Below are 26,094 nucleotides of genomic sequence, written 5' to 3'. Positions count from 1 at the left end.
AAATTATAAATCAGAGGTGTAATCTAGAATAGTGTTGTCCATCTAGCATTTCATAGACTGGATGTTGCCCAGGAGATGCTTTCACCTGACCTGCTACTTCTTATTTAACTCATTTTGCAGCAATGAGTAGCCACTAAGAGCGTGAGTTCCTCTTGCTGCTTTTGTCTCTGCCTGATATAGACATGGCTAGCTGGAGAGGCAGCAGGAAGAAGGTTTTAGCAGAACTAGGAATTGATCTCCTGTGAAAGTGTAAGAGTAATAATGTGGTTTAACTTGTGGATTTGAGGAAGCTGTTCCTAAGATAGCAACGTATCTTTGTATCTTAAGAACTAACCTAGAGAGTTATGCAGACATAATTATTGTCAGATGTTTTATCTCACAGAGCACAGAGAATTGGAAATCATTTAAAATGATTAAAGACACACCATCAACCCTATAAGGGGACACAAAAAGAGAAACTGGGTTTAAGAGGTCAAAGTTGGTCCTGCTTTTTGCTTTCCTTCTCTGAACCTTGCACTGTTGTGTCTGTGAATGCAAATTTGCCCTTTTCTGTTGACTACAGTGTACTGAGTTCAGAAGGCAGAAGCAGCAGATCTATTGTAAAAATTTGCTGTTCGTCATGGATAATTCTGTATTTAAACCTAGGAGCAATCTAGACACCATATTTCTTTTGTCTTTGGGAAGTGTATGGACAAAATAGAGTGCTTAGAGCTGGACACAGTGGTTTGTTTCACACTGCCTCTGTTTTTCCTGACAAAAAATATGACATTTTAGCTAACAAAACTCTGTCACTGTGGTCACATGAAATACTAATCTAGCAATGTTTTCCACTACATCCAGGGAATGGAAGAAATTTTGCGCTGCTTTATCAAGGAAGGAAATGCAGAGATGATCCGACAGATTGAATTTATTATCAAGCAGCTCAATTCAGGTCAGAAGAACAGATGCAGCTATCTGAGCTGTAAATCTGTCACAAAAGCCATAAGAAAGCTCATGTTCTTACTTGGCGTTGAAACTCTCAAAGAATAACAATAGTGTGATGGTCTGAGAGAGGGTGAATAGTGAGTGTCAGGATTTGAATGTCAGATGTATTTTAAAATTTCCTTTTGTGTTACACTTATAAAGCAGAAATAAAAGTCTGAGTAGGTCTCAATTCCAAAGTTTTGGGACTGTAAATAGAATGACCTTGACTGTCTTCTCTCATGCCAGTGGCCTCACAGTAATAAGAGACTGCTGTCAACTGCAAAAATAAACAGGTGATACAATTTGTAAAGCAGGATTTAGGGACTAGGTCTGTCTCTGCTCATCTCTTGCTCTATTGATGAGTGTAGCTTTGTTATCGGAAATGGCTTATCCTGAATAGGAGGCAGAGACCATCCTTTTTGGAAAGTATGTTGATGGGTCCCAGGAACTGTAGTTGCTCTGTTAATACAGACAAGTATGAGGAGGTGGAACATTGTATTTTCTGTTCCCTGTAGCTGAAAGGAAGGCTGAAGAAAGTGAAATCAAATATTGAAAAGGTGGTGAATTCTGATTAAATCTTTCTGTACAGTAAAAATAGAACAAGTTTGACTGCTTTCTTTGGCTTTTGGAAAGAGCAGAAGACAGCATATCTTTACGGTTCTAGCTTGTAAAAGAACAAATAAAGTATTTAAGCACTGTATTGCCACTATGCAGTATTTGTTTATCAAGGTTATAGAATTGCTCTTTTTCTACCCGTGCATGGTATTTTTAAGAGGTTTTGTCTGATTGGTGAGTAAAATTTGAGCGTACAGATTTCCAGCATAAGCTTGGTTGTTTTTTTCTAAGGAAATTAGTTTGTCCAAAAGTTACAATAAGTATTCTACACGAGTACAATCTTCTTATGTATAAAAATGGTACAATATTAAAGTGTTTGTAGGTAGAAATAGAGTCTTTTATTAAAAATTAGTTGAAAAATAGTCAAACTTGTAAGTGCACACACTTTCATTCAAGTCTTGTTGGTAAATACACTGAGACATCATAGTGGGATTTATGAGAAAAGGACTATTCTAGAGTTTTCCTGTTTCTGCCATTTTCCCAAATATTAATTTATTTCAGTGATTTCTAGAATGCTTTATAGGAGCAAATAATTCCAATAGTTGTCCTGAAAAGAATGGGATGTCTCTATGAGAAGCAAGCTAAATCTTACTCTTGTAAAAGGGGGGCAATAACTAGAGATTCTGTTAAGTTGTTCATGTACTCTTACACCATTTTGGTTTGCTTCTTTCTAGAAGAGCCATTAAATGATAATATTGTGTCTGATGATGAAGAGGAGGAGGAGGATGAGGAAGTAAGTATAAAGGCATTCTGGCACCTTTTAGAAAAACCCTTAACCTTCTAGACAGAAAATATTTGTGTCAATAAACCAGACTTTGTTTTTTTGGGTGTTTTTTGGTTTTATTTCTTTTATTTAATTACTCTTGTATTAACAAGAAAATTGGATCTGTTTCCATTAGCTTTTCTTCATTTGAAGTCCTACTCTTTTATTTTGTCAAGTCACTACCTCTGTGATAACGAAAGAATTACAGCTTGAAATAAGTAAAGAGTTGGCAAGTTAATGTAGCAGTAGAAATCTTGCTTTCAGGCAGACCCATTTCAGCTATTAAAAATAAAGGAAGTAAATGAACCAGTATATTACCAGAGTAGCTTATAAACAGGTTGTCACTTTCTCATAAGGTATCATTATCTGTTCAGGGTATGATGACTTCTTTTGCTGTTTAGAAACTTTGAAATATATTTAATAAACTGTCTGTATGTAATGTAGGAAAACAGTAATTATAGATTAAGAAATAATTTCCATAGGAAGAGAAAAGTAAAGAAAAAAAAAATTGAGAAAGTAAGCATGAGAAACTATATCATAGCAAATATAAACTGGTTAGCTGTGGATTTCCAGCTTTGCTAATAAATGCATTTTATACAAATACTTAAGTTTTTTTTAAGAAGCTGTATTCATAGAGCAATGGGATCCTGGGTGTAGACAACACAGAGTATTCAATCATCTAAATTAACAAGCAAAGCAAGGTGTAACTGATGTGAGAAAAATGTTAAAACCCATTCTTCACTGGTGATGTTACCATTGCTACTTTGCCATAAGTACATGGTGGGGTTGAAAATACAGTGCATAGGCAGTTGCATGGGAGTTTTATCTGAAAGAAGTCTACCACATAGCACTTGTCTTTTATTGAGAAGTCTTGCATGAAACGTTTAAAAGAACAGCTGTGGTAGATGTCCTTGGAGCAGTGTTTGAGCATATTTAGATGGGTGTATATGTGCACATACATTTATATTACTCCCAAAGAAGTCAGTGACGTCAAGAGTTAATGATCTCTGCGAAACATTCTTGTATTAGAAATATTACTGGACAACATATTTACTGAAAACTGAGTTTTTAGATAAAATGGAAGCTTTTGTCCTGAACCAACAAAGAATAAAACACTTAAAACTTGCCAAGTCAGTTGCTGCCACATTCTACTAGCTTGTTGCACATTAATGCAAATGCTAGTCAACAGTGACAACCATGCTACAGTCTACAACTTGTCCTGTTACTGCAGGGTGACTGAGTGCATTTTCAAGTGCACGTTGAGCATTCTATGCTTTGAAAGGAGAGAAAAAAATGTAAATATCCTGATTGTAACAGTTGTGGTGTGCTCTCAGCTGCCATGGGGCGCAGCACCTTGCAGGATCCAGCCTTTCCCTGGCAGTGCCCAGGCAAGTTTTGCGCTGGTCGCGTTATATAACTGGTGTGTGTTGCGGCACAATAGATAGTAAACACATTAACTAATTACCCTTGTGGCTTTGCCTAAATTTAGAGCTATGTGGAAATTCTAAGTTTAGAGCTATAAGGAAGTTATATTTAACAATTAGCTCTCCCCCTTTTGTTCTAAGGGGGGGGGTACAGTAAACTGTTTTTTTCTAATAGAATTAGATTATTGTATTTATTTCACCTCCTGCAGTCCCAAAGAGAGTTTTCGGTAATCCTTGCACTCCTCCCACCCAAAAATCAATGCTTGATGTACATGATGGGCTTTCTGGGGATTAATCATTGTGACTTCCCTTTGTTCAATATGCTGCTTAACACCCTTTAACTGATGTGCCAAGGCTTTGAGTGTCTTAGGTGTATCAAGAGAATCCAAGGTGGTGATATTTTCACTTGAACTCTAGTATACTTTTTTGAAGGATACTGTGTTCAGTTGGGAAAGCACAGAGATAAGGAACTCCTTCGTGAATGGTGTGGCATTGAATTGCATGATAGTGTGGAACACTTTCGTTACTTTACCCGCTCTTGGGAATGAAAGGAAGGTGAATTCTCCTATTCAGTCATATCCCCTAGACAAGTTTCTGCTGCTTACAATCCCAGCCAAGGGTCTACATCAAATCATTTTGAAATGCATTTTACCACTAAACCATCATGTGATTAAAACAGACTTCTATCACTTCTTATTATTTGACTCAAAAATAACAGTAGGCTTTTGAACCAAAGAAGTGTCTGATTCCAGTTTTTCATTAGCTTTGCCATTATATTAAAAAGTCTCATTAGGCCAGTTTTAAAACTGTTTCTAGTGTAACAGTAACTGTGGCATGTTTTAAATCCTTATAGTTGCTGGGAACTGTAATTCTGGTGTGCTGCAAGGAGTCCTGGTTTCTTAGTCCCTCACTTTAGAAAATACAGTATACAAACAGCATGGCAGCAAAATGCTACACAAAATGTGTGATGATGTTACTTTACCAAATAAGCAAAGATTTGTTGACTCACTGCCTCAGTGCTTGGAGCCCTTTTGTATTTTGGAAATGCTGTGAGTTATTGCTCTTTGATGAGGTTCTGTGATAACATCTGATGTTGTGATCTGGCAACAGAAAGTTTTGGAAAACTTGATCAGCAGTCTTGCCTTTACATAACTTTTAAGAACTAGTACAGACTGAATGTATTTCAGAATATGTCCATATATTGACAATTTAATGACATGCATTCAAACTGCTTGCTGATATAATTTGTTACTGATCTATTTAATATCAATATTTATACCTTCACAACTTAAGAAATAACAAAAAGACTCCTTTATGCAGAGTTAGTTTGCAGGTTTTGCCCCAGCTTTTATTGTTTCCAAGAGCATGTGAAGGTTCTCCATGCTGTTACTATTACCTTTCATGGGTTTTTGACTTTATCTGTGTTTAATTTAGAGTTGTTGAATTCTGTCTTGGCTTGGAGCAGATCTTGTGGTAATGACTGCTTTCTCCTAAACACTGCCACCAAGATGTGGTTTAGCCTGTTGGAGGATAATTCTGAGATTTCTAGGGGCATCATACACTCAGTAATATAAGATTCTGTAATGTGTGACATTGGAGCATATAAACTGACTTTAAAAGTGTCTGTGTGTATACTGTTGTTCAGAAATAAATTGGCTTTTGGGTTTGTATGCTGAGATTTAGTGTAGAGCTCAGGATGCACTGGCTTCTGGAGTACATACCCACCTTCATTATGTTAGCCATCTGGGGTGTGTTGACACCCACAGTCACAATGCATATTTTCTGGTGCTTAATATTCTCTCAACTCTTATGTGTTCTATCAAGTTTCCCACCATTCTCTTTGCTTGAATGATAAGTTGCTTGTGCCTTTTTTTTTTTTTTTTTTTTCCCAGAATTGACTTACCTTACATTTTGGTTTTGTCTTTTTTTTTTTTAAACAAAGGTAACCTTTCCTCAGCCTCCAGTGTGACTGAGAAACACCATCAAGTTAGTTTTTTCAGTCTGTACTGTATGAGTACATTGACTTAGGCAGATCTACAAAAACTAAAATTCCAAACTTCATACCAGCTGCTTGTTAAGTATGGAGCATTGCATCTCTTCAGCCTAGCATGTGGTGTTCTACAAAGATAATAATGACCAAGATTTCTAGTGAGCCTTTATTAGGTCAAGCAAGGAATAATTATTTGGGGTTGGAAATTTTAAGAGCAGCTTTCAAAATGCGTACTGTACTTTTTGGTGTAGTATTTGAGGAAAAAGGGGTGGCTTTTCTTCTCTCAGGATTCTTTAGTTTTTGGTTATATCAGAAGTTTAGGTGAGTTTGTCTTTAGGTGTCTGCTTTTGTGGTGGAAAATGCTTGCACATGACCCCTCACATGTGCAGTACTAACAGTCATTTATCTGAGCAGTCCATACAAGTGACCACTGAAGTGAGAGCTAAATTTGAAATGAAAACTTCTTGGAAGCTGAGCTCAAATAACATGTGTGTCGCTGTTGCAGGACATCATGGAGGCTGATCTGGACAAAGATGAGGTTTTGCAACCTCAACTGGGAGAGCTTGCAGGAGAGAAGCTGCTAACAACTGAGTACTTGGGAGTGAGTACCACTCATTAGGATCTTGAAATAATTTGCTGGACTAAGTGTTTGATTTCAGTAGTTTCATCACCTTCTAAAATCTTTTCTTCACGTTGTTGCTTGAAGAGTCAAGTTCTACCTGCATAGCAGTCCAAATCTTTCACAGTCTGTTTTATTAGCTTCTGTTCCGAAGAGGTAGAGTGAGTTTGAGAAAGGTAGCTCCCCTTTCACAAGAGGTGGTCAGGCTGTGGCTTAATAATAAGCTAAAGGCAGCCTTAGGGTTCTACTGCTACATCAGTGACTCTATGGGCACACAAAGCAAAGTGCTGAGCAAGTTAATACTGGAACACTCTGCTGGTCTGAAATTATTTGGAAAGAAAAAGTTGAAAAGTTAACTGCTCCTGCAGGCGTTATGCCAGATCAAGTATTGTATATCTTACCTCAAGCAGCAAAAAGCCATTAAGTTAAAAACGTAAAGTTTTCATGAATGCTGCTTAGTGTGCCATGACCAATTAGAGAGAAATGTGACTGTATACCTTCTGGATCCCAGAGTCCATAGGTCTACCAGTGATGATGGAAGCATGACCTGAGATAAGATATGGAACAGCCTACAGTGATTCCAGGGAATTGTATCTAGTAATACCAGAATGCAGCTTAGTTTCTGATGCGATGTTTCTATAGAATTTTCTCTATGGCTCCAGTTACCTCTCTTTCCACTGCACTGGTTTTTGGTTTGTTTTTTTTTTTTCCCCTCCCATTTCTTTATTTCCTATGTATCAGATAATGACTCATACTCCAAAAACCAAGAAGAAGGTGTTTCCTGGTGTCCATCAGAGTATAGATGAGCCTCTCCAGAGACCTGTGACGCCAGGTTATCACAGAACTGTGTACCTAATGTAAGTCCAAACAAATGAGACCAAGTTGGGTTTTTCTGAAGCTCCTTTAAAAAAACAAAACAAGAAAACCCCCCAACAATGCCTGATAAATAAACCTTCCCTACCTAAAACTGCATTGCCATTGTAATTCCTTAAAGATCATTTCAAAGAAAGAAAGGAGAGGAATATGGTAGGCAGAGAAAGATCCACTGGCTGAGGACACATACTTGGAATAGTTGAGTAAATGTTTGCTAATCAGTTTGATATAGTCCTTTCATCTTCTCATAATACATTCTATTGGTAAGTTGCATGGAGTGTCTAAAATGCCTGGGATCTTCCACTTTATAGGCAAGAAAGTAGATTGCTATGGGGACAGTTGCTACCCACCCATAAGAGGACAGATTAAAAAGAAAATGGGAAAGATTAAAATCTTCTTATGTTGGATTTCTTGCTTTGGAAGAAATATATTTTCCAGCAGGAGGGTCTGTGACACCTTGCTCTTGGTGTGATTGGGGTCTGAGGTAGGAAGCTGCACTGTAAATGGAATCAAGAAATCTTATAGAAGAGAGCTCCTTAAATATGCTCTGTCTTCTGTTAGAACATGTATATCTTAATATTTTAATTTCTGATATGAGACTTCTCCTTTTTGCTGTCCTGACTGAGGAAGTAAAATACCAGTGAGATCTCAAATTTAAATGATTTTTTACTTTGTTGCATACAGTTTTGGATTTGATCAAATCCAGGTAGCTACTATACATGCAGCAGTTTATCATAGGGATTTAATGTTTTCATTTTTTAGATACTTAAGCTGAGAGACAAGTCACTCAAATTTTAGATAATAGTACTTAAAAGTCACATATTGGTATAACTAAGTACATTAAAATGAACAGGTAACCCAAAATCCACCAGTGTCATGAAATTAGAATGTAGATGTGGTTCTTAGAAGAACGTAGCAGTCCCACAGTTTGAAGACTGTCCTGTGTCATCCCCCCTGCCACTCTTTGCTTTCCATGTTCAAATTTTCTATTTCTTAAAATACACTTCTTCCCCATTTTAGTGTGGAAGATCCATACAGAAAACAGTGAGGACTGATTTAGGCTGTACTTGAATCTGATTGAAGGCTACTATTTTGGATAGGGAGTGGTTGCAGCTTTATCTTGCCAGTGTTTATTCCCCACCACTGTCTTGTGCTGGCATTAGCATTCATACAAGCAGGTGACCTGACTGGGACCCCTCCTGAGTCATTCAGACATGTCTTATATGACTATTCATATGGGATTATAATAATTATTGATTGTTACCAGGGCCTTAGAATGGACAAGTGTAACATACCAGATCTGGGCATAGAAAAAGCCCTGGAAAACATTTCCTATTTTTTTAAAAAGCAAGATGAATGAAACACACACTTCCAAAGCAGAAAAAGAACCTTTGGCTATCCTAGGGCAGAATTTGTCTTGCACAGTCTTGATTTTATTTCTGAGTACTAGACTGGAAAAAATGGCATCTATTTGAGCGTGGTGCCTACTTCTGTCTCGTATAGCCTGAATGCAGATTTTGAGTTTTTTACCTTGTGTTCTTTCTCATAGTGGTCAACTTCTGCACCATCATAATGTCCACAGCTTTTGCAAGCTCTCTCCCTATATATTAAATGTGTGAGTGTTTGTATGTAAAAAGAAAACAGCAACTAATTAATATAAGCTCATATTAGTAGCATAGTGATTATCTAATAATTTTCCTGCAGTCCTCCAAAAGAACTGTAGGCCTTAAAAATCTGAACTGGCTAATACATGACTAAATATACAGTAACACTTCACTGTGGGGTCAGTGTTACCGAGGTCAGGGTCCCAGTTTCCCTGCACAGTATTTTGCCCATGGTGGGCTTGGAGACCTGCACTGATTCTGTGGATTTGGCTATTGGGATAGCCTTACAGCCTATTTAAAAGTATTTTTTAGAAATATATCTTAGTTCCCACTGGAGTTCCTAAGCATTACATTCCTGCTTTATAAGTGGAGAGAAAAACTAGCTTGTGAAAATGAAATTACTTTACTATGGGAAGTCAGAAAAACAGTGGCAAACCTGGAGGAGTGGCTTTTATTTCCTGGTGCCATGTTGTACACTGCAATTTATGCATCAGAAATAATCTCTAGAAGTGATTTCATGCCTCTATTTACCACCATCTACCCAGGCAGTATGTTTACTTAACAGTATTCTGGGATACCAGAGTGACACTAGTCCCGTATTTTGTCAAAACTTGAATCTCCTTATGAACAGCTCTGTAGCTCATGCCTCTGCAAGATGGCTTCAGGTCACTGGTGGATACAAGTTAAAAACACCTTTTTACCATGCTGGTTCTGGTAGCTCTGGGTCTAAGAGAAGTGTTAGTTTGATGGTGTGAAGCAGATCTTTACAGATTGCCTCACTGTGCAAACTAGGGAGGAAGAATGTAAACAGCAGAAATCTAACATGGTGAGAATATGTGAAAATTTATTTCCCTCCTGCTCTGGCTAAGTGGCAGAAATAATATGGGTGTTTGGTGCTCCCATGTTTTAAGTAGGAAGCATGAGATACCACCCTGAATGAGGAGTTTGTACTTTATATCTAACAAATTTATGTGCAAGAAAACTATAGTAAATAGATGAAGACATTCTTGAACTAGATTTTACAACAGAAGAGGACAAGCTTTGATGGCTTTTATGCCGTTCTAATTTTACTATTAATTCATTTACTAAAAAAAGGAAATACTCTCTTAGGAATCCTTGCAAGAGAAAAACAATAAAAGTGACCAAATCTTAGCTGCCTTAATTTGAAAGCAATATCTGAAGTGGATGTATTTCATCGTTTAAATAATTTAAGCTGCTTGTGTTTGTATCAGATGAAATGGCATGAGAAAGTCAGACATTTTAGCCTCGTATGCAGCTTGTCTACCCAGGGACAATCCAGGATAGTTGATCTGAATTATCTAAAGTTTTGGATTCAGCAGAGTAGCTAAACTACATTAAAAATTGTGTAAATGCTTGCATTCAGAATTGACGTGAATATAACTAGTTTGAAGTTCTTCATGTGAGACTTAATGTAACATATTCCATTTAAAAAACATTTTGAAAGAGGAAGCAGTTGATGGAGATTCTATAACATATCTCTTTGAATTGCTGATTCGTACCTCCTAAAGGGGGGGGGCAAGGGAGGCAGATTTCTAGTGCTGAATAGAAGTATTCACACAGAAAATTAATGCAGAATTGCCACTGCACATGTAGCAGCTATTCCATGCTAATTTTTCTGTGACTTCCCAGTGCAGACAAGGCTTCAGTTACTTCAGATGAATTGTCATGGGATCACTATATGGACAAGTTCTTGCTGTATGAAGCTAAGGGAGCCAGGAAATACTGGAAAACTGCCTTTTTTTCTTTTTTTTTTTTTCCTTTGCTTTTTTTTTTCCCTCCCCCTCTTCTTTAAAGACTCACTGGCTGAGATCACTCAAGGGGGACTGAACTACTTAATATCCTGTTAGCTGTTTCCTTAGAAACTGATTTAGCTGTGAAATCATTAACTGCCTCCTTGGACTGCATCCTTACTAACTAGAAATATAGTCTAGTTACCTTAACCTGATATTGGGCAGGGAAGCTTTCTGTGTCTGCCAACTTCTTTTCACACAGTTTTCATACCCACCTTGCTTGAGCTGTGTTTTATTGCTTATTACTAAGAAATCTTGTTCCTGTTCTCTCCTTCAGCTAATTCAGTTTCTCACTGATCCATCTCACTTGGGAAATCAACAGTTCTACTTCTTAACTACTTTGTTTTAAGTGTGCATTGCATATTGCTTTGTAAAGTGAATCCTCATAGTATTCAGGAGCAAATCTTAAATCCTTGAAAAAGCCAAGTATTGAAGAACTCTTGGGCCTACTGCTACAGTCTTTTTCCTTAAGTGTCCTGCTGGTATTTTGGGTCTTTGGACTGCAAAGAGTTATGGTTTCCTTTCCTCAGCTCTTTTATTGCAGGAGGAAAAAATGTTAATTTCAAATATGTCTAACATCAGATGGTTTGGGGGAGCTACAGTCATGCAGTTAACTTATGCCCTTGGCACTAGTTTGCAATATGAAATATGAAATCATTTCAATATCTTCTATGTCATTACAGGTAATTAGAAGAAATTAGAATTTACTGTCTTGGAGCTTTTTATACTGCCAGTATTCATCAATCTGCATTCTCCTTTCTTTCCCAGGCCAGAAAATGATACCAGTTCTTGTCATGATAAGGATGAGAAGCTGCAGTCTTTCTCTGGTGGTCATACTCCCATCTGTAGTGGGAGCAGGTCCAGCATTTCTGACCTCTACATTTCCCCTTCATGTAAGGATATTCTGTGAATGCTGTCGTTAACTGTTGCTGTCTTTCTTGACTGGGGCGGGCATTTGCAGCCTAGCTTGTGTGTTGTAGGTTGGTATTTTTTTTAAACGTAGCCTTGGAATTGGTCCTCTGTCTGTAGATTCTGGGGTACTCTGCAAGACCTTGGGGCAAACGGTTGGATTTTGGCTCAAGCTGAATGAATGGCTACAGCAGGTAATATGTGGTCAGCAGAGACCAATGGTCTCGCTTGCTTCGCTCCATCTCGCTTCCCGTGGAAGTGCCAGGGATCATACTCAGGGCTTCCAATGTGGGAAGGATACTGTATTTTACTCTGTGATGTCCTCTGCCTAGGGGAAGAGCTGCAGCCCAGAGACAGTGCAATTCCCAACAGGCAAAGCCCCTTACTTGATCAAATATACCCTTGTTTGGATCTAAATGAATCACTGTCTGCTGGCACCTGCAGGCTCTGTTGGCTAGACCTCAGTATTAAAGTTGAAGGCAGCTGCAGTTATCTGCTTAGATTTGCAACTGCATTCAAACCATAAAAGGTGGTGGAGGATGGGAAGCCCTGTGCTGTATAGCTACATTGTGGGTGATGCTGCTAAAGATTCTGTCCTTGCAACTTAAACTGAAATGAATGCGAATTCAGCTGGACCTGAGAGCTCAGAAACATGTGATGGAATTTAAAAGGTTATAAGCTTCTGAAATACTTTATTTCTGAACTTCTGATATCCACAGGATCATGGAACTTTAGATGTGGCAATTTCAACCTTCTTGCAGGGATTCATTAACATTTTCAATTAGGGATTTAAGGCAAAATGTTCTGCAGTCTTAGATAAAGGATCTTGCAGCATATCCGGTACAGAATTATTAATAAGTTCAGACAAAGCATGCCTTTACTTTGCTGAAAAATATGCTTTGAAGCAGTAAAGGAATAGCATATTTTTTACTCGCTCTTCTATTTTTTTAAATTTCCTAGAGGAAATGAAAAGGATTCTGAGAAAAGTAACCAAGGTCTTGCAGACAGGAATTTCCTTGCGTAATGCCTAGAGCTGATAAATATAACATACTGAATGAAAGCCGTATGATAGAAGCAGATGAAGCTCTTGTTCGAGATGGACACTTGGGTTCTCGCTGTTGTGTAGGAATGAGAGCTGCTGTCCTCGAGCCTCTCTGTGCAGTTGCACCTTGAGCATAGCTGAGCCCGTTCTGCAGGGAGGTTGGCTGGCCGGGGATAGCAACTCCAAACAACAGAGATTGTAAACTAATCAATAACATACTGACTTGACAGTTTTCCTATATAGAAAAAAAAAAAAAAAAAAAAAAAAAAAAAAACAGGAGTTTTACATACTTGCACTTTGTAAAGGAAATTAAGCCAAGCAGGTATCAAAGGTGTTCTTACTTGCTGTTTTAAAGCGTAAGTGGATGCAATTTCTAAGGCATTATGCAGCCACCAGGAGCCCAGTGTGCCTTCTGAACCACAGTTTGATATCTTGCCTGTGAAATGCATTCACTCACCTCTTGTCCCTTTTTCTCTGCTGCTGATGCTGTCTTACAGTTTGCTCATAGAGATTTGTGGGGAGGTTTAAACAGGGAGCCTGAGTAAGTCACCAAAGTAAATGTTAATTTCTGATGAAGAATATTGATTTAAAGCCTTCATGCTGAAGAAATTCCTGCTGGCTTTAATGTTTCATATTGTCAGAACTTTGCTTGTAGCTTCTGTCTAAAGCAGTTTGTTAACTGTTTTCAGTCAAAATTATATGCAGGTAGATACTAATAAGACTACTAGATTATACTCTAGCAGAAAAATCTTGGAGGTCAGAATACAGAGCATATTGCAAGTTTACGTGTAAAAAGTTTACATGTTTATTGCAAGTATACATGTAAAAAGACAAATAATTTTTGTGTGTGGCAGAGTGAATCCTTCCTATCACTAATCCGAGCTATAAAACTACACTGAGCTACTTGAAGAATTGCCAGAGGTTTGTTTCAGGTTTTTGCAAGTAGCCAGTGAAATATATGTTTGTCTGACTTAGATTTTGGGATTTAGAAATGAGGAGTAGAAAAGAGAGACTGCACTGCTGGATCCCCTGGTTATTCATGTTAGTGACAGGGCTTTCATTCTGTATAATGATAATTGAACTGGGTCTTTGGACATTTCCCAAAAGGCAGTTGATTTTGTAATTTTTAAATTGGAAAGGCTTTAATGTAAGTCAATGAAAAATAAGCCCTTTATCTTCTAGTGCCTTCTAAGATACAGCAGGGAATGGTACATAACAGGAAGATATAAAAATAATTGTGCTGCTTCTAGACACTCTCATCATGCCCTGCCAAACGTTTTTGCTGTGAAATAAATATGCTGTTTATTGAATTCTGATCTTGGTCTGACGGTCATTATGCAGTACCGGGAACCTGCTCACTTCAGAATATGTTTTCCAGCATCACATGAATACTCTGGGATTCAGAGTTTCATGCAGTCAAGCCATTAAATTAATAATAAGAGACCAAGAGTGAAAAAACAGTTAGAATAAAAGATTCATGTGAACAGTTAGCATCACCAAGGTCATATCTCAAGGAAGCTAAGTTTAGCCTCGAGAGCATGATCCTCCTTTGACATCTTTTGTTTTTTAAAAATGAGAACAGTTCTTAATGTCCTCCATGCCTGGATATATTCAGCTGTTTTTGAGTCAGTCTGATTTTATCTGAGTTCATCCTCCCTTTTTATCACTTTGGTAAAGAATCAATAATGCTGGCTCTTTTTTCTTTTTTGTCTCCTGTGAGCAGAAAACTTGTGGACTAAAGATGAACTCTGGTCATCTTACTACACTTATAATGCTAAATGTCAGACAGAACATGTGTTGGGCAGCCAAATGCTTCTCTGAAAGGGACATGATCTGCATCCATCAGCATGTGAGAGCAAATCAGGATGGCAGCCTGTCCTGAGCACGGGAGGAATGGAGCCAGGGATTTTCCCTAAACTCATATTGAACTTACATATCTTGATAGCCTTGTGTCTCTCAGCAAACTGTCCTTCCCTTCTCCATTAGTGCAAGGCAGAAAGTGGGGTATATTGAACAAATGTAATAGATCTGAAGTCTGACAGAAGTGTAAATCACTGCTCTTTCTCCGCAGTGGCTTCCTGTTACTATGGATATGTACAGACAACTGCAAGTGGTTGCATTCTTGTGGCTTTAATGAGATGTCAGTCATTAGCTGATATACATTAACTGAGGGTCTGCATGCTCCTAGCCCATTGCAAACACAGAGTGTAGCCGCTTTGAAAATGATCCAAGCATGTTTTACTTTCCACCTGCAAAGGGCTCTAAGTGTGCACACTTGCAGTTGGCTTGGCTCAGCTGATGAGCCATAATGCACTCTGCCACACTAATTCACACCAATAGCCTGACATTATCTCAAAGTTTCCTTCATACAGCAGGAACTGTGACTTGACTGTACCATGTTTCTAGTAAAATTGTAAAGAGACAACTCCTCACTGAACTGTGTTTCTTTTTTAAATAGCAGTTGAAATGAAGTCATCTAAAGTATTCTCATCAGGCCATAGAATGGACCGAAGCATCCCAGCTGGTGATAATATCTTGTCTTCCGGATCTACTGACTTCATCCAGGACAAAGTAAATGGGCAATCGCATAGGTATGATTTATCCAGAGGAGTATCTAAAAATGCAAGAGGAGTCTGAGGAGACTTACCAGCTAATTCCATGCTGCTGTAAAGACAATCTGTGAAGTCATTTGATGTATGATGTAGTCTGGTCTGAGACAGCTGTGGTGGTGCTTGCCAAACAAAATACCCTTAGCTGTGCCAGAGGCAGCTGTTCAATTTCTAAGCATCTGGTCCAGAATGAGCGAAATCTCAGGCAAGACATTATTAATGAACTTCATGTGTATGCACAACGCGGTCTTCTGCAAATAAAACTTCCTGATTGCTTCCTTGGATGACTCGACTCTAACCCATTAAAATCATTTATTAGTAAAGAAACAGGTAGGAGTGTAGGAACGGGACAAGAATTAACTTGCAGAAGGAAGAAAAATTAATCATTTAAGTGGATTCACAGTGTTTAAACATGCTGAGTTGCGAACACTGCTGACCAGAGTCTCTGATTTAGCCACTAGATGGGTATAGCAAGGACGGCAATATTATGCGTTCTCCCAGAAATGGGTTTCAACTCTTCCTTGAAACAATTTCTGTCAAAAGACAATGAAATATCTTGCTCTCCTTTTCCTGTTCATACCTTGAGCGCTCTGTGAAGCCTTTGTCATATGTGGGACACTGATGTTGTGTCTTGGATGAGAACTAGGAATTCATTTGCAATTGGACCAAGGTTTACAGTTTTTCAGGGCCGACATGTGTCCTTCAGACATTAACAGCTTTTTCCTATAGCTAATTTGATTGGGCCAAGTTTTAAACAGTGAGTGTAGAGAAATGTTAAAAGCAAGTACATTCCAGAAGTAAAACACAGAATGGGTGGAGATGTGTTAAAGGAAAGGTTTTACCAACTGTTTATGGATCTGATTTTTCAGAAGTGCTTAGTTATTTGTGTCAGTTAAAGCTCTGGCTCTTCTGAAAAGTACAGATTGCCTGAACTTTGTTCCTTTCTGGCCTATAGATTCTTGTGTGTTCTTTTGGGGGATTTTGTGGGTTTGGTGTGGTTTTGGGCTTTTGTTTCTTCCCTCCCCCACCCCCCCCCCCAGTTGTGCTGTTTCCATGGTGAGATCTGAGAAATTATATATTGTCATCAAATTATGACTGGTTAGCAGCTGAAGTGCTTAGTAGTCATACGCCTGTCCCAGCATTAATGGTTTTATTTCTGTTGCTGTCCTAACAGTATCCTAACAGTAGTTAAGCACATACTACAAATACAAATAGACCATGAGAATTTTATGGCCAAATTGCTTGCTTTGTGATAGAGAGATTATTTTTCAGGCTTTGGCTTGCAAGAATCAAAACAAATTGGCAGCATCTTGCCCCTCACCTTTGTGAGAAGCGTTGCTGCTCTACAGTCTTAATCTTTTATTAAAAAGGCATGTCCCCAGTAAACTTTAATTTTTGTTTATGAATGTATGTCTAAATTTCAGTAATAGATGGATCTCAGACTGGAGGCACAGGTGCAGTATCCTGCAGAAGAAAATAATATCTTTTCATTGCGTGCTTGCTTAGCATGGGTACAGTCATTTGTATTTACAAATGCAGCCTCGAGTTACGGATATGGGAATGTAGCCATTCACAGCCCAAGCGAACACAGGGTTTCCTGTGTCAAGGGTCGTTTGTTAATATGTTGGTGTTGCAATAGCTAGACCTTCCTTTTTATTCTTTCATTCTTGAAAGCATACTTTAATTTGTTAGCAAAACAAACAGAGTGAATAAATCACTGCTTTAGTCATAGTTTTGACCACTGTAAGAGACGACTCCTTCCTACTAGGCAAATACCAAGACCTTCCTAGAAGAGGTATATGTGAGAAAAGGAGGGCTGAGTTGTGATGAAGCAGTCACTGCTATTTCCCCTCTTCCTTAGCAGTATAAATTGGGAATTTAACTGCACAGAGATCAGTGAATTTATGCTACGTCAGTCTGAGAGAAGAGTAAGGCCCTAGTAGTGACATGTCTATTGCAGTTGTTTTATTTCCACAGGAACAAATGATTGTTCTATCTGATGCATATCAGACTGGCAGCTGCCCCTGCATTGCTATTCCCTGCTGCATTTTGATCATGTAAGAATATAGATCTGTTGTGCTTTTTAGCTGAGGATAAATTTGTAATAGACTTGAGTTTACAATTGCAGCTGGCTGAAAAAGCCCTTATTTTTTTATTGTGACTATGTCTAATATCATCATAATAAAGAGCTTGAACTCTACAGAGGCTTATTAGGTCTCTAATAGTCTTGCTTTTCTGATAATCTGGTAAAAATGGACAAAAGTCCAAGCATATTTCTCTTGGAGAAAATGGTCTAACTCACCTTTATGTTCAAGTCCTGTCGCGTCTCCTGGTTGATTATTCCGATCTCCGAGTCAGTCTGTTGTGCACTTCTTTATAGACAATTATTTCCATCTTTCCAAGTAAACAGTTTTCTTTCTTCTCAATGCAAATTCAGGTTTCTGTGTGGGTTTGTGGTGGGTTTGTTTTTTTTGTTTGGTTGTGGCTTTTTTATTTGTTCCAGCACTCACTCTCAAATTACCACACCTTGTTGTAAATGACTCCTTGACCAAATACTAGGGAACATTTTCCCACAGTAGATTTTTCTGCTTCTTTCTTCTTCTCATCAAGTTCTAAAGGATGTCAAATAGCAGTTTTCTGTGTTATTCTGAGGATTAATTATTTTCTGTTGATCTTGGCCTATATACTGATGTCGTAAAAGATGAGATGGTTCTGTGACACCTGGGCACATGGGGACCAAGATCTGCTCTACATCCTGTCAGAAAAACAGCAGGGTTTTTTCAACTTTACAGTGTTTGCTACCAGCTTATTTCATAGAATCCTTTCCTGCAGAGTTTGCAAAGATGTGAGCCATCCTGTGTGACCACGGTGTATCTCTTCTTTAGTAAAGTAACTCTGGTTGCATTCCTTTGCTTTTTCTCCAAAGTGCTTGTAGTCTGTCTAGGTTACTGCGGTGAAACTCTGAGACGATTGTTGATGGCTATAAAAACGCTTTTTAGTGTATGGGAATACAGATCCAGGGTTTTGTTATCTATTGTTGAATAAGGAAATAAAAGCTCATTTATTGCTCAAAAACTGCTGTGAGGCTGTTGGATCTTCCTTCTTTATCTACATTTGCACATCATAGTACACATAAGATTACCAAGAAGAGCACTAGTAAATTGAAAAGCCAGCTCTTGAACCAAAGTGAATAAAATGACAAAAAAGCAATAACAATGAGACTATTTTATGGAGAGAGATATTTAACTCTGTCTGTGGTCCACGGCTTGGGGTTTTATCTGGCCAATCTTACTTCTTTGGTTTTGTTTTGTTAGTATGTTTCTGCTGCCATCTGCCACCTCCTCCTTTGAAATGAAACACGTGTAATACTTGTAATACTCGGTGATAGGTAGGGGGCTGCAGAGATGGCTCTTGGCAGACCAGTTAGCATGTCTCTGTCCTTAATAGTTATCATATACATATGCAAAACACAGACCGTTAATGCTATTTAAAATACAAAAGAAACACTTGCTCAGATCTCCCTGAAAGGTGAAACAGGGCTATGGGAGGGCTAATCAGCACTGACTCAGCAGCATTCCCAGGAGAGGAGGGGAGATTAAATGTCTTAAATCCTCCTAATCACCCTTTCTGATGGTCACAAAGAGTTCTTTTGATGGAACTAATAACACGGGGACTTTCCATTTTAATCGCCTGTCTTTAGATGGCACCTTTTTCGATTTCCTGCCTTTGGCTCTGCTTTTATTTCCTTTTTAAATATGATGAGCTTTTTCATGTAGCTGTTATATAAGTTTAACGTTTTCTCCTTTTAAGAGAAAATTGATTCACTAGAGCAAACATGAATATAGATTCAGAATTATTTTAGAGATTTGCTATTTTCTGGTAGCCTCCATTTTTGTACCTGAGAACGAATACACTGATGCAGTGAAGGACAGTGTATGCTCACACAGTCATGGACTAAATTTGAAGAATTATATTCTTGCATCGCATGCAGACGTTGAAATAGCAGCAACTGCTTTATGTTCTCAGTGTGAACAAGGAACCTGTGTGCTTAGGAAATTTATTTTGTAGATGCCATCACAGCTTTTTGTTCTTTTGACCAAGCTTTCAGGGAGTTCTACAAATCTTACTACAGCTGGAAGCCAAGGAGGCTGCCTGTGTCTGCCAAGACTGTGACCTATACCTGGGAGAAATAATAGTGTTTGTGCCCTAAAAGGAAGTATTCCTGTGCTATAGCATATCCATATGTTTTTTTGCACCTCAGATTGGTTCTGTGTGTGTGATAAATACAATCGAAAACAAGCTGAAGATCTATTACTTGTTTGCAGGGGACTTAACTGAACCAGTTTAATCCTGTTGTCCAAAGAACCAGGTTTGAGTAGGATAGACAGGTCAATAGAGCCAGGTTTAGAGGCTGTGCGTGTGGTGGGTGCCTGCCCCAGGGCTGTTCCTGTGGTACCATGTTCTTTTCCCTTTGCAGTCTCCCTGAATTTTGAGCAGTCTGTCATGCCGCCACAGCACGTACCGCAGGTTTCACTTGGTTGCAGACTTACTATGCATACATATTTCTCCATGCATTGCTAACCCTTTCCATCTCCTCTTACAGCGAGTTTCCCTCAGCCTTCACCAGCAAACCTAAGATCCCTCGCACTCCTGAAGTGCGGAGTGCCAGCCCTAGAAAGGGAAAGATCCCAGCCATTGCCCCCCAGTTCTCTCAGTCTGGACCCCAACAAACAAGCCATCCCAGCTCCTCAGGATCATCCACAAGGAGCAGACAGAGTAAGTGGAAAAAGTCATCATTCTGTTTGTCAGTCCTTGGGCTGGGAAAGGAGGGAGCATTGTAGTAGCTCTCCAGGAATGAAGTCGTATGCTACAAATGTGCCAGGAGTATATGACATTGTACTTGCCATCTGCAGGATGTAAAACCGTGTAATTATATCCTGCTGAACAGTGCTTCTATTTCCAGGCTGTCATGTGAGCAGTTGAGACATGCTTTTTCCTGTCTCTGGGTGGAAAAAAGTGGCCCAAATTCACAGAAGTTTGGGGGGAAGCTTCTAGATTCAGACTAGGCTTTCTCTAGATGTCATTAGACTTTTTCCTTTTCTTTAGACACTTGTTCGCACCGCTATGTATCTTGTTTAATGTTCTTGAATTTGGATCCCTGGGTGTGTCTACACTGCAACTGAATGTGGACCAGATGCCAGGCACTTCAGATGATGGACTCAGGGCAGCCTAGTAAGCAGCCAGCCAAACATGGCATGCTGCTTGTGGCAGTCATCATTCTGCTGGAGACTTGTATTTAAGAACCGTACTGATGTGTCGTTGCCTGAAGAAGTTTAATCAGTACTAGTTTGCAGTGGGCTCAGAAAAAGAGGAGAGCTGTAACTTGAGGTTGGAGGGAAAGGATGGATGCTTGCTTAGAAGCCAGCCAGCACAAGCCCAATAAAGTGGAAATGTTGATCTCAGATGCCCATACAACAGTAAACTCGTGTATGGTGTGTAAACTGTGGGTTTTTTTTTGGGAGGAGGGGGGAAGAAAGATGCATTCTTCAGTAAGAGTAAGCTTTTTCCCTGGATCATGGTTAGGACTAGCTGGATTCAAATACATCTCTGGGTCCATCATCAGTGAAAATGACAGGAGCTATGTGCTGTCTATTCTTATTACAAACGTACTGTAAGAAGTTTAGTGATGGTTATTTGATCACAACGTAACATCAACTCTATTCTTTAGCTGCAACTGTAATCTTCTAAACATTTCACAAAAACATAGTAACTCATAATACCTTGCAAACCTTCCCAAGAAATTTGAGGTATATGTATATTGTTAGCTCCTCATTACAGGTAGAAAAACGCAAAGAATTGAAATAACCTAGCAAATCAGCAACAGAGCTGGAAAGATCTTCCTAAGTCTTCTGTGTTGCTTGATCATGGTCATTCCACACAGTTGAATGTGCAGGGAAATGGGGTGGTTTCTATCGCAGAGTACAGATGAGGCAATGGAGAGGAATGTCCGTGGTTAAGGAAGGTTTTGACCTAGAAAATACTTGCTTAAACGGTCCTGTGCTTAGGTAATATTGCCAGCTCTTTCAGTTTTACTCTTGCTGCTTATGCCCTGGGTTTTACCTCTGGCATCTGTGCTTTCTGTTTCCTGTGATAGGAGCACTGTTCTGCCCTGACTGAATGTGATGTTGACACCCCAGGTCTGTCCCTGGTTCCTGTTTCGGTTCATTTACAAAAACACTAGCCCATTGGAAAGGAGCAGCCCTTCTGAAGAAGGGAAAAACATAGCGTGTGTGTGCACACACAAAAACTCCAGCATATTCTAGTTTCTCAAGGGCAGCTTTACACTCCTGGATGCGTGTGTCCTATGAAAGATGCGACATGCATGTGTTGCTCTCATAGGGCTCTGGAGTAAGTCTCTTTTACAATGTATAACGTATACAGTGTATAATGTGTTTTATTTTGAAATTGCATTAAAGCAGAACATGATCAGAGTTCTAGATCACTTGGGTTTCTCTGGTGATTCAGTATACATAATTTGTAAGTCCAGACTCTTGGGCTCTTCTGACTTTTATTGGATAGGATTTGTCTTACAGTATACCTCTTATCTTTACTGTGTCTGTGCATCCTAAAGCTGAATGTATAGCGGACATCACATCTTAATATGTGTCCATACTCTCCAGAGTTTTGTATTGAGGTTCCAAGTAATTGTTTTCTATCTGTCCACATGTGTCATGAGACAGACTTGATGCCAGCAACTGAATGTTAAACTCTTATCTTCCTGCTAAAAATAGCAAAGATATTTTTTTGTAAATAAGTAATCCTAAATTCACTTTGTGTATATGTATCCTGTAGTTACTGTCCATCTTGCAGGAGCTTTCACACAGGTGTTTATGGTTGGGAAGAGTGAGGGGAAGGTGATAAGGACCAGATTTTTAAAGAACCAAAAAGTCTTTAAGCACCTATGACCAAACTTCAGGTTCTCAAAAGAAATTCCCAGCTGTTACTTAAATGTGCACAGAAGGCATCTGAAGCTGGTGAGCCCCTAATGTTTCCCTAGTAAAGCTCTGTGCTACTGTTCCTTTAATTTCCTAGCTGACTCATTTGTAATTCAAAAATGGTATCAGATGCACAGATATCAGCAATCAGCAGATTTCAGCAGTTGCTGCCTCCCATTCAACTGCTGCATAGGTATGTAAGTTTTTACAGGTCAAGAGACTCTCAGTGGAAGACTGTCTTTAGTGTGTGAATTTCTTGGTACTTCTGGAGAAATAAAGGTTTTTATAGCTGATGGGCATGATGAGAAAATGATGCGTTTCTGATTGTACTTACTTGATGTGCTCAGTTATTTTAGAGACACATTTTTAGCTTGCTTTTAATATTTATTATAGGTGTATTTTCTAGAAATAAGTTGCTTTTACATAAACCTAGCTGAACTAGCTGGACGACTCCTCTTGGAGCAGAGTGTGTGGAATGCCTGAGGAATGCAGAGGAAGCACAGGTGCTTAGTGAAGCTACAGGCCTGGGGCCAGATTCCTGCCTGAGATGTAGCCTGCTGCTGTTAGTTGAGCTCTGAAGCTGTACCTTAAAGCAAAACCAAGTTCCTCCAAATAACACCAGCCATCCTGGGATTTTCTGTGGATTCTACTTCCTAGTTGGTACAGGGATGACACTGGCAGCATGGCTAGAACACATGGTGGATCTCCAAATTTAGACTTTTTCAACTGTGCTTATGTGCTCCACGTGGACATGGTTGAATGGTTTCATCTCCCCTGTTCCTTACTCTGCATCTGTCCCAAGCAACTCTGCATGGGCAAGCTCAAGTTGTTTGCAGTGTAACAAGTTCTGTCTAGGGCACAGTGAAGCTAGACTAATACAAACATCTCTACCAGAAGAATGAGGAATGATTTTTATCAGGAGTGGGACTGGGCCCTGGTGACTCTCTGCTCTTCCGCAAGTTCTTTCAGTGTTCTCTGACAAGTGGTTTCCATAAATACATTCTGCAATTTTAAGTTGCAACATCAGTGGTTAAGGTGCCTTTGTGCATGTTCTTTGTGGTGTTTGTGTCACTGTACAGGTTGAGCAAGTGTTGCCCTCGGGCAGCTCCCATCTTGTAATAAATCCTGCATTGAGCTGACAGACCCTTTCTTGCTGTTTTTCTGCAGGCAGCCAGTCCTACAGGAAGTGAGAACAGTTCCTTTCCTCGAGAATCACCTGTCACTTTGTTGAAGGACAGAGCCAGCTTCCTGTAATGAGCTTTACTGGCGACCTACTGAGAAGAGAGTGAGGTTATTGACATGGCATGGCATACACCTTGCACAGTGATTCAGGGATTATCTGATGGGATGCATCTGTTGTCATCTCTAAAGCTGGCTAAGACAAGGGCCTTGTTATTACAATTCAAGGTCTCAGCAGCAGCCCAGGACTGATATGGGAGATGGGTATAGTCCCGATGTCTCTGAGCTTACTCTAAAGTGACATTGCCACCTTGAGAAGAAACTCTTGCTCTCTGCCTTCTCTGTCAGAGTAAATGGCCTTTGGAGACAGTATGTAGGGCTCAGCACAGGAGTCTGACCAAGCAACTGTCTTTTTTACATATTGCTTGCTGAACTAGCATGCCACTTACCATTTTTAAATTGTGCCTTTGTGTATGAGTTGGGAGATATCTGTGTTCAAAGGAACACGTGGGAGGGAAAATGCACGCCATATATGCAGAGCCTTACTGGCTGAGTGGTCTTGTGTGAAGCAAGATCTGTGTTTGGCCACTAGAGACTGGAGAGAAAGTATTTCATCAACTTCTGACTGACCTGTGGCAGTTGAAAAACACCATGCCAGTGCCTGAAGCAGCGTCCATGCTCACCTCTGAGGATCTGATCAGCAGCTTTATCTGCAGCAATTACTCCTATTTCTTCTTCCTGCATTTTTTCCTTAATTCTACTGTCTCAAGTTTGTGGAATGAATAATCCATTTTTTTCCACTGAAATTAGGAGCTTTGTTTCTTCATTCATAGAAGAAACCATGGGAATGTGAAAAGATCAGAAGCAACTTTCTCTTTAGGTGTGGCCATGGACAAACTCCTTTGATCTTTGTTGCTTTTTTAATGTTCTTCATTTCTGAGCAATGACTGGTTATACTTTCATGGAATTGTGCTGGTTTTAAGGGAATATGAAGTGCTGGCTAGGCAAGTGAGATCAGGAAGCCCTTCACAAAATAAAAAAATAGCAGTTAGCGCTGCCAGTGAATTATGAACCTAGTGCTGTTTGTTATTCTTTCTCTCAAAAGTTAACAGTGACCAGGAAACACTAATGTCTCCACTACTGGCTTTTCAGTAACATCCCCTCATGTGACACAGCTGTTATGACAACAGCAACAACTTTTACAGAAATGCAGTTTACCTTGGAATTTGGCTGCTGCTGAGGCAGAAATACACAAGAAGCAGGATGTGTATTTGCAATAGGCAGGCTTCAAAAGCAAACGCTGTAACAGGTACAAAAAGGGAGAAGGTAAGGCTTTTATTTTGGAGTTTCACCTTGAGAAACAAGCAGAACACAGCCTGAAAGGTAAAGTAACTCCAATAGTGACACTACCTTCCCCTAGAGTAAATAGTTGTAAAGCTTCCAGTCATTTCCATAGTACCACAAGAAAGCTGACTGCTTCTGTGGACGCCTTGAATTGTGCCTACTGGTATGCTGTGGCAACTGAAGAGCAATGGCCATTCCCTTGTGTGATGTAGTTGCCATGAGACCCACCAAGATCAGTGACGCTGTGTCAGATGTTTGCAGAAACAGCTCCCACGCACAAGTTCAAGGTAACCCCTTTGGATAACAGACTTTAAATTGGAATCAGGATGTTCTGTAGGAGAAGGCGTCCCCCAGTTTAAAATCTAGTCACATGCATGTGAAAGTTACAGTTTACTGGTCGGTAACTTCAGTGTGTCCACAGGCCTAACACAAAGCATGCAGAGTACAGGTGTTGCTTTAACTCCCAAACTACATAGGACATAAAGTGCTTAGACACTTGATAGCCCCTGTCAGATAGATCTCCATGGTAGACAAATCACATAAAATCTTTGACTTGTGCTTAGATTCATCCACCTCCTCTCAGAGTTGATAAACATAATTAGTGGAAAAATGTCATCTGGTTCACAAAAGGGCAGTAATGGAAAAGAGCCATAAAAACTCACCTAGTGGTTTTCCTGGGCAGGCAGCTTTTCTTTTTCCTCTGAAATGCTGTCTTTTTTCCAGTGTGTAACATCAATGGCTAAGTTGTTAATGCTGAAGTGCTAAGCACATTCATTTGCATACGCAGATAACACCGAATGCTCCAGCAGTTGAGATTTTTTTTATTTTACAGCAGTGCTGAGTTTCATGTTGGAGCAGATGTGATTCTCTGAGATGCAGAGCAGCTTTTGGAAAGTGTTGAGTGCAGAGTATTTTATTTGGGGGGGCGGACAACAACCACAGAACCTCCCTGGCTTTACCGTTAGTTGAGGTCAAAACTGTATCACTCCTTACAAATCAGCTGAAGGTGGTTGGTAGATACGGTGACAACTGCTCCAGCAGATCAAGATTTGTGAAAAACAAAATGCATTTTGCAGAACTGGACTGAAAGGAACAAGCTGAAGTTTATGGACTTGCATGTTTGTTTCTTACTCAGGCCTACTGCAATGCAGAACTCTCTATGTACATTTTCCCATGTTCAACTCTTAGATGTTTTGGAGTGTGAGTATAGAGTTTGAAAACAGAGATTATTTTTTTTATTAATGCTTGAGAAACTTAATTTTCTGAATACTTGAGAGAAACTAAGGATATGCTTAGAAATAAATTATAAGCTGAGCAGTAATTTGAGAGGCCAACAAAGTTACGTGTCCTTTTT

General features: G+C 39.4%; 1 protein-coding gene across 3 annotated transcripts in view; it reads left to right on the top strand.

The window, feature by feature from the left end:
* The window catches only part of ARMC9 (armadillo repeat containing 9), a 64,924-nt gene extending 40,456 nt beyond the window's left edge, over positions 1-24,468 (top strand). For 2 of the 3 annotated variants that reach the window (XM_042796013.1, XM_042796011.1), the window contains 8 exons: positions 841-931; positions 2,253-2,311; positions 6,261-6,356; positions 7,116-7,231; positions 11,431-11,555; positions 15,072-15,204; positions 19,826-19,998; positions 23,385-24,468. In XM_042796013.1, coding sequence (XP_042651947.1) covers positions 841-931; positions 2,253-2,311; positions 6,261-6,356; positions 7,116-7,231; positions 11,431-11,555; positions 15,072-15,204; positions 19,826-19,998; positions 23,385-23,407 — 816 coding nt within the window. In that variant the 3' untranslated portion in view covers positions 23,408-24,468. Of the gene's footprint in view, positions 1-840; positions 932-2,252; positions 2,312-6,260; positions 6,357-7,115; positions 7,236-11,430; positions 11,556-15,071; positions 15,205-19,825; positions 19,999-23,384 lie in introns of those variants that run through there. The other variant, XM_042796018.1, reaches the window with a different exon arrangement.
* The last annotated feature ends 1,626 nt before the right edge of the window (positions 24,469-26,094 follow it).

This window comes from Tyto alba, unplaced genomic scaffold, assembly GCF_018691265.1.
Source record: "Tyto alba isolate M040663 unplaced genomic scaffold, T.alba_DEE_v4.0 Super-Scaffold_10, whole genome shotgun sequence".
NCBI classification, from domain to species: domain Eukaryota; kingdom Metazoa; phylum Chordata; class Aves; order Strigiformes; family Tytonidae; genus Tyto; species Tyto alba.
This window is presented reverse-complemented; position numbering and strand designations above follow the sequence as displayed.